At 38.5% G+C, this 14,574-nt stretch overlaps 1 protein-coding gene across 1 annotated transcript in view; it reads right to left on the bottom strand.

The window, feature by feature from the left end:
* Positions 1-538: 538 nt before the first annotated feature.
* si:dkey-112m2.1 (transmembrane protein 132C) overlaps positions 539-14,574 on the bottom strand; it is a 184,414-nt gene continuing 170,378 nt past the window's right edge. Inside the window, exons 9-10 of the mRNA XM_005939462.3 lie at positions 7,496-7,687; positions 539-6,891 (exon numbers count right to left, since the gene is read on the bottom strand). Of these exons, the coding sequence (XP_005939524.1) occupies positions 5,809-6,891; positions 7,496-7,687 (1,275 nt within the window). The 3' untranslated portion in view covers positions 539-5,808. The remainder of the gene's footprint in view (positions 6,892-7,495; positions 7,688-14,574) is intronic.

Below are 14,574 nucleotides of genomic sequence, written 5' to 3'. Positions count from 1 at the left end.
CTTCAGGGACCCAGAATACACATTCCCCTAGGATGCTGAAAAACACAGACGTAAAAACAAAAATATCATTAGGGATTTTAAAAAACCCACCAAACATATATTCCAGAGCAGAGTAGAAGTGTTTTTTCAGCAGAAGAGGTGCATAAAAACCACAGCCCTGTCTGTTTGCGGAGCTCAACAAGACCATTACCACAGGGATTTGCAATGATCAGCTTCACATTGCTACAAATGCTATGATTCATTTTGTCTTAATGAACAATTCGTTTGTTTTTCAGGGCTACGCCAGGTCACTTATGGCGGCATCCCATAAGGCTTTATTGTTTACAACTGCAGACAGAGTTGGGTCAAAGACTTCTTGTGTTTCAATGTCAGCAGAATAAAGAAAACAATGCCACAATCAGACCTGCCTTAATTGCAGCACTGCAACCCATAAATCACACTGACGCATGGACACATGTAGGAAGACACACACACTTATACACACACAGTGTGTATAAGTGTGTGTGTCTTCTTTTTTTAATATATATACACTCACACAACGACAGGCAAGCATGCATTATGCAGTACCATTAGAAATGCACACTGGCCAGCGTACACACAAACTATAGTACTTCAGAAGTTTCTTAAACCATAGTGCCTCTTCTGGCTTAAAGATAGATGCAGAATTTTGGCTTAAATTAATAAAAAGAGTAACAACAGGCTTACTTAGGTGTTCAAACATACAGTCAAGTAAATAAATACATTACAGGAGGGTATTTTTTAATATCTTTTTATATAAATTGTATGTCTGGTAAAATTGCATGCCGTTGTTACATTTTTTTTAGTCTGCTGACTAGATCACCACCTTTAAATTTTAATTACCTAACCCTAAATGACTTTAGGCATGTCAATAATGGTCTAGAATGAAACCTACTCACTATGAGTTATAAGTTATAAGTCACTTACCTGACTTATAGAAGTTTGTCCCATGACATCATATGCACATTGCTGGAGAGATGTCCCCTATATTGGATGAGATACCACCATCTGTTGTGAGGGGAAATGCATTTTCCCTAATGGTTGGTGAGTAGTGCCTGTAGGTTTCTGGCTGTCAGTAGGTGAAATTGGTCACGAAGAGGGTGCTGCACCAAAAATCTCCTTTGGTTTCTAGAAACTTGTTGGCCTCTTTCTGTAGACAACATGTTTTTAAATATGCACCTTTTAACTTAGAAGGCAGCGTTCTCTGTTTCCAGTTTGAAAAACACTTTCAAGTTTTACTACTTTTTGGCTAATAGTTTGTGAGTAATGACTTGCTGTCTACCAGGCAAACAATGGTTTGCCAGTGGTTGTCTGGTGATGTATCTGACTAGTCTTTAGGCTTGTGTAACTCAGGCTTTAGCAACCGATTTCCCAGCAGCTACCATGAACCTCGAGCAACTACTCATCAACCAGTTGGGGAAAAGTTTTTTCCTGTTGGTTGCTAGATGGTTGCAGACCAATCCTGTGTGACTTATGCCCTTACTCGCTTGCACCACCTTGACACAATGATTGTCACACGTCCAAAAAGGGAAGACAGCACTCATATGTGTGCAAAGGCTCATGTTTCCAGTGGGTTACCAGCTGCTCTTTGACAATGGATTACAGCAAATCTCAGTGTAGGCATTCATGGTTAGACCCTGAATTTACACCACACTGAACTTGGTATCTTGGGTTTCAAATAAAACAACTGGTGGACAGATTATCATGAAAATGGATGCATACAGTTATCAGACCCCTTTCAGTGTTTATTTATTTGCTGATCCACTGACTTTTTACCATCAGTTTAAACTTACTTTATTACAAAATACCTAAACCTAATCATACAAATCCCATCATCCTCAGCTTTAATGGGCTACATTACACCCACTCAACATGACAATTTTAGCATTGCGGCTTCTGTTGACTCGTATCATAGACTTGCTTTGTTATAGTCAATCCTTTTGCAGTCAAAACGATTGGTCAGCAGGAATATTTTATATATTTAGGATAGGAATCAAGGCCATGCATGGACAAACATAGACCTTACTTCATATTACAGACTTTGTATTGGAGCAGTTTTCAGCTGTGCAACTGCTTATACCAGCTAGCCAGCCTACATGTCAAAGAAACAAAATGGTAAGGAGAAGGGAAGAAGAGAGGGTCATGTTGAGGATTGTTGGCATAGCAACGGTGGGGAAAATGGAATGGGATAACAAGTGATGTATCTGCAAAATGAATGTCAGTGGAGATGGTTCGTGATAGTGAAAAGGTTCTGTTCCATTATACCTGACAGGTGCTCCTAGTTATTTAGTTAGCTAGAGTAGAGACCCTGAGATTCCTGTGTCAGCAAGAAGAGTACCTGGCACTTCAGCATACAAAGGACAAAGGCAGAAGTATAAGTCTCAGACTAAAGTGAATATGGAAGTGGAAGTTCAGGTAGAAGTGTGGCAGTGCAGGCTGTTTGTGGTCCAGTGTGATAACAGTATCCTCTGATGTGGTAGACAGATTTTGTTCTGACTGACTGAATTGTTCCTCTGTTTTACCTACAGATAGGTAAAAGAACCAGAAAGTGCTAAATATAAAAAAGCAAAATAAGCACATGATACCCCCAATTTTGTACATCTACTGCAATGTATTGAATTAATCTAAAAGCACATCATTCATGATGTCTATAAATGAAAATGTTTACATCCTTTCCTGATATGCACAGGTCCTCTGGGTTTATTTTAATTAGGGTGCAAATTATATCAGAGTAGGTACAGTAAGTGGGCAAGACAAATTGCATAGGAAATGCCACATTAACATGTAATAAGACTGAACTAAGTAATCCCTAATTATGTTGCCCTTTTAGAAAGGGGAGCATGTCTGTGATCCTGTGGAAAAAGACCAATTTTCTGAGTATGCTACAAGTGTTTCGGGGCTCATATGCACTTAGCCTATAACCTTTTTCATCAGGAAATTGTTATACACAAATTATGCCCACGGGTATTATTACATGTAAAGAATGGTCAGTTTAGGCTGGCTCCAAAACCAAATAAATCCCCAAATGCCCTAATGTCATACTCAAATGCCCAGCATCATAGCAGAGAAAGGAGTGTGTACTGCCTGTACAAAGAATGGTTTTGGTCTTTAAAGGTAATAGCCCACTGTGCTGCTACTTTGCCCGGATCACGGTTCAACCCTCCTGGATGGTTTTGATCTTTCTGTGTGTTCTCCCTGGCTGTATGGGTTTTCCTTGGCTGTATAGGTTTTCCTTTGGTATTCTGGCTTCCTCTCACAGTCGTAAGACATATGGAGTTGGTTAATTAATGAGTCTAAATTTGCCATAGGAGTGGATGTGAGAGCGTGTGGTTATTTGTCTCTCTGTGTTGGTCCTGTGATGGACTGGTGACCTGTCAAGGGTATACCCTGCATTTTGCCCCATGAAAGCTGTGATGGGCTCCAGCCCCATCTGTGGCCCTAAGCTATATAAGAGCTTAAGAAAATGGATGGATGGAGCGAACTTTATTTAGGCTTAAATGTTTGACTGACAGGTGGATGCCAACACAAGCAGCTGTAGCCAGCAGCTGTCTGCCAGGCTCCATATCTTCTAATTGGAATCACAGGAGTGGACCTTCTAACTGTATTTGTGGTGTTGGTGCCCTTCAGAGCTTTTTGATATGACAAATAACAGAGCTTGCTGTGTGGGTAATTCTACTAGCATGCCATCCAAAGAAGTCTGAACTCCATCTTTGATAAGTGAAATTCAATTATTTTATTTGTAGGCTGCTAGGCACTAATTAGGAAGTATTTGTGTGATGAACCCATAGTGTCTGTGGATGCAGCTTGCTAATCGTTTCTCTGTGGTAAAAACTGATCCAGCACAGTGATATGAAGGTCGCAAAGTCTGACACTTTGACTGGAGGTGAACATTTTTTAAACAGGTACAACAACATGGGTATCATTGGCTCAATGGCATAGGGCCTGCATTTAGTCTCAAATTTGCAGTTTTGCTTGGGGAAAAGAAAAATTGCTTTTAAAACCCTGGTTTTGACTGGTAATAATGATAAGGTGGTGCGTTTGAGCCATCTGGTCTCACAGTTTTGCTCACACTGTTCCTCACTGATTTATTTTTAAAATTTTCAATATGAAAATTTAAATTAAAAAAACCTACCTGGGGCTTAAAGGGCTGACCAGTTCTGCAAATTTTGGCTGTTAACTTGGCACACTCTACCCTCTCCTCTCATCTAACTCATCCAACTTTGGTTACTTCCAAAGACCATGCTTCCAAAGCAAACAAACAGACATTATGGAATCAAAACTCGTGGCTGACATTATGATGGTAAAAATATTATTGTGTTTATATTTTTTTCTGTTTGTCTATTTCAAATCACGGTGCGGCGTAAAGCCAATATATAATATTATCTTAACAGTATTCACTTGTGAAACAAAGAAAAAAACAAAGAAAACAAAAAACATCTTTTACTTTTGCCTTTTGAAGAGAAATGTGAAGAACTCCAAAAGCTGCACCAATCATCGTTTTGATATCTGATGAAGCCACCGTCTCTGTGGTTATTCGTGAGAGCAGTATTTGATGGACTGAGATTGGAAAACAATGGCTAGGCCAATAAATCACACAGCCACAAAAAAAAAAAGGAAGAGTCAACTTCAGGGTTTAATTAGTCCACCAGCCAATTTTAAAACAGACATACAGTAGAAAATGTTGGAACTGACTAATACTGCTTATGACAAAAAGCGAAAGGGTCAGATTTGGGCTTTCTTCTACAGTTTACAGGATTCAAAATGTCATACAGCAATTTGAAAAATCACTGTAAATGTGTTTTCTGACGAGTTTTTTTCTGGACAAGTTTTACGGGAAAATTATAATGAAGAATTTTTTTTAATTTTTAATTTTTTTTTTTAAATGTGATTGTCTTTGATACTTTTGGTTGTGTCAGTATATTTATATTGACTATTCTGATTTAATCAAAATTTGTCCTTTTGAATCCTAAAAAGTCAGTTTAATGTGAACTATGCAACAGGAGGTTACATAAACCAATATAAGGAGGGAAAATGTAGGGCCCAATAAATCTCTTAAACCAACATCAACATATTGAATTGAAAGCTAAACTCACCCACAGTGAATGACATGTCTCCAGGGGTACTGGTATTAGTTATCTACAAATTTTCAGTTTGCATACCAGATCAGACTCACATGCCTCCTTTTAAATAACATCATGCGTGGATCTGCTTTCTGGAGACAAAACTAACTGAAAAGAAACTAAAGCAAAACAAAACCATACATCACTTTAAAAAATGTTGCTATACATACAGTCCCTCCAAATTAAACTCTGCTTTTATTTACAATACAAAATTTCTTTTAACCTTACTCTCCTAGATTCAATAATTTCTGACAGGGAAAGAAGCCTCTAGAAAAATAACAGAAAGTCGCAAAAATTACAACAAACGTGATATTAAAACATGGCGATTTGAAAAAACAAAACACAAAACAAAGCGGTGTAGATGGTGCATAGGAAAGAAAACTAGAAACAAAGAACATACATTTAATTTAAGCAACAATACTAATTTCACATTTTCCTCTTGATGCTGTGGTGTTGTGGTATCTTTTTGTAGTCCATAGCTTGACCTTTTCTGAGTACTTTCATGAAAAAACAGAGGCTGAATGCACTATCCTCTTGCTATGGTAAGGTGTACAGTTTAACAGCGGCTTCAGTCTCTTCTTCACCTCTCCTTCGTAACCCTCCTTCCCTTGTTAGTCTGAAGGCATTCAGGTGAGTTTCTCTTTAGTTCAATGAAAACACCCAGTACCCCCTATGCAATGTTCTTAATTGCGTTCTCATTAAGCTTTTCCATGTAGTTCCTAAGATCCTTTGAGTCTCCGAGCTCGATGTCTGGACATACCCATTTTATCTCACTGGTCTGCACTAGTGCTAAGGGGCTGAGGGCAGGACACCCATTACTCGACTTGACACTTGAAAAAGTGGTAAACTTCACCCTCTTTCTCTTGGTGGTGGGTGAGTTAAGTGACTCATTCCTGTGATCCCTCCCACTTGAGCTACATCCTGCTCCACCAGTATTACCTCGCTGGAGGCCTCCATTTAATAGCTGACTACCTTCTTCTAGGGTACCGCCCAGTTCGTCCTGCTGCTGTTGTTGTAGACACAGCCCCTCCTCTTGGCCAAGCCAAACCCAGTCATGTGCATGAGGCATTGCCTCTGGAGCCTCCAAGGAGAACTGCTTGCTACGGTACTTGTATGCATAAGAGATGCAGTTAATGAGAAAAACCAAGATGGCCAGACAGAAAACTCCCAGCAGGGCATACATACCGATCTCCAAGTCTGTCAGGCCTCGTCGGGAGGTCAACAAGTCCTCATCGGTGCTGCGGCTCCGGGGCAGCTCGGCCTGATCGGGATATTCAGAGAATTCATTTGGAGCCCTTGCTCCAACTTCTGCTGAAAGACGGCCCCCACTTGGCCTTACTGGAACATGGCCCCTGATGGTAGTGGCTCCACGGTTATTTAACCCAGTTTCCATGTCAGAGATGGATCCGCCATAATATGGAGGGTCAGGGCGTGTACGTCGGCCACCTGGTTGTCTGAATTGTTCCTCTGTTTGACCAAGTCTTACATGTGTGCTCGCCATTCCTGTGGCTAAAACAGTATGTCGTTTTCCCTTCTGGCACATTTCTGATGGGCTCATTTCAACACGTACAAGCAAACCTTGACCTTCTCCTTTGGCAACAATGATAGGCCACTTCCATGCTGGACTTTGCTGCACCACCACAACCTGTTCATCCAATGAGGTGGCTGCCAGGGTAAAATGGGCAGGGTTGTAGTTATCTAGAGGAGTCATGGATCCGTCACTGAAATGAAGCCAAGCACTGATGAGGGACTCCTAAGAAATCAAAACAAAAAAACAAACAAACAAACAAAAAAAACCCCAATGTTACACAGTAAAAATAATATTCTTCACAATTCTTATTAATACATAAGGACCATAAACTAAAAACAGACACTAAAAAATAAAGTAGAGGAACATGGAGGACAGAAAAGTCAGTGTTAACAAAGGTTCATTGAAACAATTGGATAGAACGGATACAAAACTATTCTCCTGAAAGCTAAATATCCTTTCTAGGGAAAGAGACTGTAGCCTACCTTCATTTGAAATTATAATTATAGGAATAACAGAGCTGTTCCATGGTTAGAGATGCAAATCAAAGAGAAAGCTTTGTATATGAAAAGTGAATTAATTCTAAACAACAATGAATACCATAGACTTCGTAATAAACCTAATCCATTTCTAAACTTGCAAGCTATTATGACTGAGCTGAGCATAAAGCCAAATATGAAGCCAAATCAGACTCACAGAAAAATGCTAATTTTGCATCAACAAGTCCACTCTAGTCTTACTGTTGGATGAGCAGTTATTAGTCAAATTGCCATGTAAAATGTTTATATGTCCATATTACCTATATTATATATTATTATAGAAGTCATACCTGCTTGAGAGATTCAATAACTTCCTGTGTTGTTGCAGTGGCAACAATAGCCCTGTTGCTGCCTGGGCTGAGCTGCAGGGACAGAGTTAATCCAGATACCAACTGCACCCCTAGCTCTGTCACGCTCACTTTATCATCCACCACTCTGATGCTCCTTTCAGCCAGGACTGATGATGTCAGAGGGGACAGCACCTGGAACACATAAACAAACAAACAAACAAAAAAAACCCTTATTGCTTTGTTACTAATGGTATTTAATTAGGATTTTGTTGTTTATAGTGGTGTCAACGTAAAGGGTCAGATGTCTTTTCCCACAGCCCTTCTGCTAAATCCTGGAATTTAAATGGAGTTTTGGCAAAGGTAGTTCCTTCTCAGAATACATATTTACAGAGTACACCAACTGTTATCAAATTTAAGTCGGTACAATATATGTGCAATCACCACATATTGAAAATGCATGGTTTTAAACTGCTCTCCCAAATGACACAGAATAAAAGTATTTTGTGACAACCTGGTCGCCAGGAAGACATTGTTTGTCCATGTTTTTGTATTACAAAAAAACAGTAGTATAAAACTAAGGGAGATTTTATCGTTGATTTCAACTGTAGCCACAGCTCACACTAAACATTCCTGACTTTGGAATAAATAAATATAATTGACTTCTTACTAAAGGAATAGAAAAACTAACCTTGCTAATGCTTAGGAAAGTATAAACTAGAGCAAAAACCACAGTTACAAACATAAAACACCATCCTATGAACAGACACATTATAAACACCAAAAGAAAAAAAATGTTTTAATGATTTATCTTCCCTGTGAAGCCCTCAACTATACGTTGGCTTCCTAAATTGGCACTAAGTCATCAAAACTTTGAGAACTATGCCCTAAGGGTAGCGCCCCAAGAACTACATAACTTCAAGGGTTATTTTTCTGTTTGTATTCACATCACCAGTAGGAACATTTGAAATTATGTAACAGCCGTCTGGCATTTGGTATGTGTCACAGTTGGGATGTATTTCCTCCACAACATAGTCTTATTAAAGCCTTGGCTTCACTTTCAGTCCAATGTTTTACCAATGTTTGTTTTTTTTCTTCTTTTTTTATCATAGCAAGAGCTGGTGTCAGTCTGATGCTGTGTCAATCAAAGGTCCCTGGTGTGCCAGGAGAATACGTACCGGGAGCTAGGAGCTCAGAAAAAGCCCTGAGAACTGACTTCTAAGGCCTTTGATGTTTCTTAGATCCTGCAGTGCAAGCACGAAGAAAGGCGGTTCTTCCTTCCACAATTATAAGAACTTCCTACGGTCTAAAAGCGCTTCATCGTAGCCATTATGACTTAAGAATGATTGTGGTCAAAGCAGATTTAGTTTCTTGAACACACAAAAAAAATCATACTTTTTCAGCCCTGGAACAAAAAATGCAGTAAACGTATGCTTTTGATTGGTAGAGAAAAAAAATACTATTCTTTTGTATTCTTTAGCCTTAACTTTCATATTTTATGATTTTATATTCTGTGATTATAAAAACAGGCACATACTAACACATGAAGTGCTCCTGAACTCACATGGCAAAAACGATCTCCTCCCTAATAGCACACTCTCTAAGTCTCTGAGTTGCCAGAGGTGTAAGCATGTAAATAGTTGTGATATTGTTATGATATGAGAATCCCTCCCATCCGCTCCAATTAGGGCTCCCGTCTCTCCTCCTGCCGCCCCCACATGGCTGCATTTACCAGCCATAATGAACTGTCAGCACAGATCACTGCCTCATTTGTACAGACCGATTCCATGTTTTCTTCTCTTTGGTTTAGCTCTTTGCATTTTTTCTTTGAATCGCTAGTCACACAATGAAACTGATATCTGAATGTTAAACAGCATAAATGAGCATGGTCTCAAAACAGGCATCAACCTGATCTTTGATGTAAAAGCAAACATTAAAGAACCAGACAGCTGGTAAATATCAAGATTATTGTATATTTTCAAAAATAAAGAATAATAAAAATAAAGATACACACTAATTGATGTGAAATCTGGGTTTTCTTTCTTTTTTACAGACAAAAAGAAAAGCAAAATGAGCAAAAAAAAATACAGCTGCTGGTTTGTTATATTATTTTAGAGTTTGCAGCAGCCGTTTATTCTTCAAGTAAATCCACCATTATTATCTTTTCTTTTCCTCCAACATTGGATGCTTAGATCCATTTTATTCCACTTTACGATAAAATTAAATAAAAACGGATTTGGAGATGACGCATACTTGCTAGGAACTTAAGATATTAAAATAGAAGCAAGGAAATTGGTATATAAGGCAAAGTTTGAGAAGTTAAGAAGAAGTCCATTCTGGAGAAGGATAAGAATGACCTGTATCATTCTCCTCTAAAGGTATAATCTATAAACCTACTATAGAGCTGTCCACACGATGTCAGAAGTGATTTTAGCATCGCTCAAAAAGGAACAATACTCCTCTCCACCAAACCCCAACTCCATACTAACAATGCCCACACTTTGTACTGCTCTCATCTTGGGATGTCAAGATTCTTTCCCCCAGTTCTGTGATGGAAGTCAGATCCCTTCTTCTAACCCCTTCATCAGTCTCCTTTGTCCATTTTTTAGAAATGTTCTGTCTCTGCTTCACACCATTAGAGAAACCGCAAACACTGCTTTTGGCCTACATCCATATTCGTGAGAGTCTCCCAGAAGACTTCCAGAGATGTCAAGTCCCTTCCTTATTCTGGCTCTAGAGTTTACAGATTCCTTCATTCTTCCTCGAGAGAGCAATTAAGTACTCCTTTCAGGTTTACCACTATCTATTCACAGCTGTCAGAGCTGCCTTGTCTTGTATGAACCTGAAAACCTGGAACTAGTCTGGTGCAACCGATACTAATATATAAAATCTACTGAGGCTCACACAATGAGTCTCAGACTTACAAACTAACACATTTGCAAAGGTTAATAGCTTAATGTGTTTTGCATGTAAGCACTCTATCCATAACATGAGAGAAAGGCAGTGCTTAAATGGATTTGTTACGTTCTTTTGCCACACTATCAAACTTGCAGCATAGTGTATATCGGCGATCACATTTCCAATTCCCTACCTGATATAGAATCTTCTAGAATCAATGACCTTTTGAAATCTTTGCCTTTAGTTAGACATAATCAAAGTTTTCCATTATAATACTTCAAAGCTGAATCTAAATGAAACTGTATTATCACTCTATCATATGGTAGCACTGGAAAAGATAAAAGGTTATACTCACAGCACTTTATTATGTGGAATGGGCCTAAATTAATTCAGACTATTGGCTGATTTAACAATCTACACAACTGTCAGATGTAAAACTGTAAATGCTACTTTCTAGGTCTAACAAGACCTTGGGTATATTTTTTAAATGGGCTTCCATTTGTGAGTAACTACTTATCCTATTCAGGGTCCATGGCTCGTGTATTTACGAAGAAAAGAAAAAAAAACATTGCAACTTTGCTTTTCAATCTTCTTTTTACATATCTGAATAAAATCTACAGTAGAAGAACAAAAAAGACAAAATGTTTGAAAATAATGAGTATATGTTCCTCTTGCACATTCCTCTAATAAGCTACACTTGCGGGTTATTAGTGTAATACTACAATATGTCCACCTGTATAAATACTATTTTTAAAATTGCATTTAAGATGTTGGGAATGAACCAATATAACAAACCAAAAATTGTAGTTCTGCCTCTGTACACTGCCACAGTGTATTTTAAATCAAACAATCAATTTGTGATTGTAGTGCAGACTTTTAGTTTCACAAAACTTTTCCTTTAACACTTTAGGAATTACACACATGCACATACAATATACACAGTTCCCCATTTTTGGAAGCTCAGAATTAATCCGGTCGTTAAGTCTGACGTCACTGGCCGTGTCTGGACCTAAACTCAGCTGCAGGTCCATATATCAAACGATCACTATGGCATTACTGAGAGTTGAAAAACTGTCTAAAGTCTTTCATCTTTAATAAAATGATCAGCGTTCTGCTCTACCAGGTGTAACAATTGAGTTTAACATCCAGGCATCCATGAAAACGGAATTTATGACATTTAACGGAGTTAGAAGTTAGCAGGAAGTTAGCTCGCTAGCTTCTATCTAAATAATACAACATAGCATGTCCTGACTGCGGGGTTTTGGAAACAAATTCAAACATTCAGCTCTGCTATCACTTCCAACATAAATGAAGACAGAAAACTAAACAGCAGTGACGTTTGTAGGGTTACTGAAGTTTGGCTAGCTGGTATATAATGATGTGCTACGTGACCGCTAGCGACACAGCTATGTTAGCATAATATAAACAAGCTAACTTTTTTTCCTCTCGATAAAAGTTAACGTGAGTGTTCTCGGTGGTCAGGAACAAATGTAATCGCATGGCAGGATGCTGTAAAAGGACCAAACTTCAGCCAGGAGAATAACTGAGATACTCCATCCCCAATACGAGGTTAGTCATTCATATACTGCTGCATGGGCTGGGCTGTAGTTACATGCTAAGGTTTTAAAACTGAGCTTAAATAAATGATTAGCAGTAATAAAAGCCGAGGGAGGTCATCAGTGATCACTGACTGTTTTAGGAGCTTTTTGAGATTAAATAGAAGAAAATACATAACATTAAACATGTTAACAACACAAAAGCCATATTAAACGCAGACTACTTTAGGCCCGGAAGTAGGATTCGTCACGTCATTACTTAACGACCGGATAGGACGGTTGACTGAAAAGCGGTTTCATGGTCAGGTGAGATGTGACAAATTAATTAGGCATATCTAAAGTTGACTCAAAATGTTGAATTTGTATTTAATTGCTTTGCAATGTAATTTTAAATATGAAAGCCTAACAGATGTGAGTGCAAGTAGGGGAGGTTGTTACTAGGTTGGAAAAAAAAACAAACAAACCATAAAATAAATAAATCAGAAGTTTAGCAAAAAAACTTTAGTGTCCAGCAGAACAATTTAATACATTATTGAAAAGAAGGAATGCACTGACTAGCTTATAAACACCAAAAGGCCTCAAAGATTACAGAAGACAACGAAGTTATTATTTACAACAGACTTATTTCCATGGTTAAGAAAAGCAACTTCATGAGATCTAACCAAGTCTAACCAAGTGAAGAACACTTGAGAGGAGGTAGGAATTCATTTGCAATGTCTGCAATCAAGAGAAACTTTAATAAATGGAAATCCAGAGCAAGGTGCAAACCACCGGTTTCCCAACAAAACACAACATTGTACAGATGAAATGAAAATTAACTTGTGCCAGAATAATGCGAAGGAAGGAAAAAGTACGGAAAAGGAAAAGAGCAACTGTAGTATACCTCATTACCTGTCTAACACGGCGGAGACAATGTTATGGGATGGACATGTAAGACTCAATAGCATTGATGTGACTGCTGATAGATGTAGAATGACATTTTCTGAAATGTACAACATTATAATCTTCTATGGTTCAGCCAAATGCAACCCAAGGGTTAGTCAAGGCAAAGACATAAAATGTTTTTTTGTTACTGAAGACAAAACTGAAGGCTGAGAGAGAGAAGTGAAAGTGGCTGCAGTAAAGACTTAGCAGAAAATTTCAAGGGAGTAAACACAGTATTTGGTGATGTCCATGAGTTCTACACTTCAGACAGTCATTGACTACAAAGGAGTTTGATCCAAGTCTTAAAAATAATCCTCATATTTTGAAATTATGTTTGTATGTCCGATTAATGTTGAGCCCCTGAAAATGGGAGACCATGGATAAGAATATCTCCACAGAAAAAAACCTTGAATTAAAGCTGGAAGTGCACTTCAATTGATTTTTTGATTTAAAATCCACTGTGATAAAATGAGAAAAATTGTTTCTTTGTCCAACAAATTATGGACCTATAATGAGAAGCACAAGTCATAGAAAGAGTGATGTTGAAATAGGTTGTGCTGATTTTAAGAGAAAATAAAACATAAAAAGGCTTGAATACCACCACCAGTAGTTCATTTGTCACGATCCACAGTGGCAGACCGAGTGGAGAGTGTGTGGAGGACTCAGGTGCAGACATAGGCGAAGACACGAAACTGAGTCAAACGAAAAGTGAGCCTTTATTTTGGCTGATGACATGGGGGTCAAACAAGGCAAAAGCACAGTGACGAAACTAAACTATAACTAAACTGGGAAACTGGTACTATGATGCCACAGAAAACTATGAATGCAAACATGGTGGGTGAGAACACAGACGACGCGACACTGAACACAGCAAGGCTGAGGACTAAATACACACATGAGGTGATCAGGGGAAGTGGAGACACATGGGGACACAGCTGACCAGAATGAAACATAATGACAACACAGCGGAGAGTAAACTAAATGCAGTGAACAAAGAACAGACTCTCAAAATAAAACAGGAAACACGGAGATATAGATATGAAACGAACTAGACAACAAGAGCCACACAGACATGACACATAACGGGTAGGCACACGAACCAGGGAGACCGACTACAGGGGAAGATGACAGAAACGATAACATGAACTTGACAATATAAGACACACAGACATAAACACATGAAGGGCAAGGGAGACTTAACACAAGGGTAATACAATAACAAATGAGCTAGAAAAACTTAATGAACCTAAACAAACAATAAACATCAAAATAGACTAAAACTCAAAACACTGGGTCGCATGACCCAGGACCATGACATCATTAGGCTGACTGTTGGGCTTATGGAGCTGATTCTGTCATTTGTCCACCTACTACACTAAGCTTTAACATGATTTCACTCGATGAAGCCCATAAACTTTGACCTGACCAGCATGGCATGCCAAGCACTACACTAAAAATACATAAGCTGATAGCACACAAGCAACAACGTTGACTTAAAATGGACAGCTGGATAGCTGCAGACTATTTAAACTTTCTCTGCATTTTGATTTAATTAACACAAGCTTCTTTCATACAGTGGGGCAAAAAAGTATTTAGTCAGCCACCAATTGTGCAAGTTCCCCCACTTAAAATGATGACAGAGGTCAGTAATTTGCACCAGAGGTACACTTCAACTGTGAGAGACAGAATGTGAAAAAAAATCCA

The sequence above is a fragment of the Haplochromis burtoni genome, unplaced genomic scaffold (genome assembly GCF_018398535.1).
Source record: "Haplochromis burtoni strain Fernald_Lab_line unplaced genomic scaffold, NCSU_Asbu1 Contig_118, whole genome shotgun sequence".
NCBI lineage: Eukaryota > Metazoa > Chordata > Actinopteri > Cichliformes > Cichlidae > Haplochromis > Haplochromis burtoni.
This window is presented reverse-complemented; position numbering and strand designations above follow the sequence as displayed.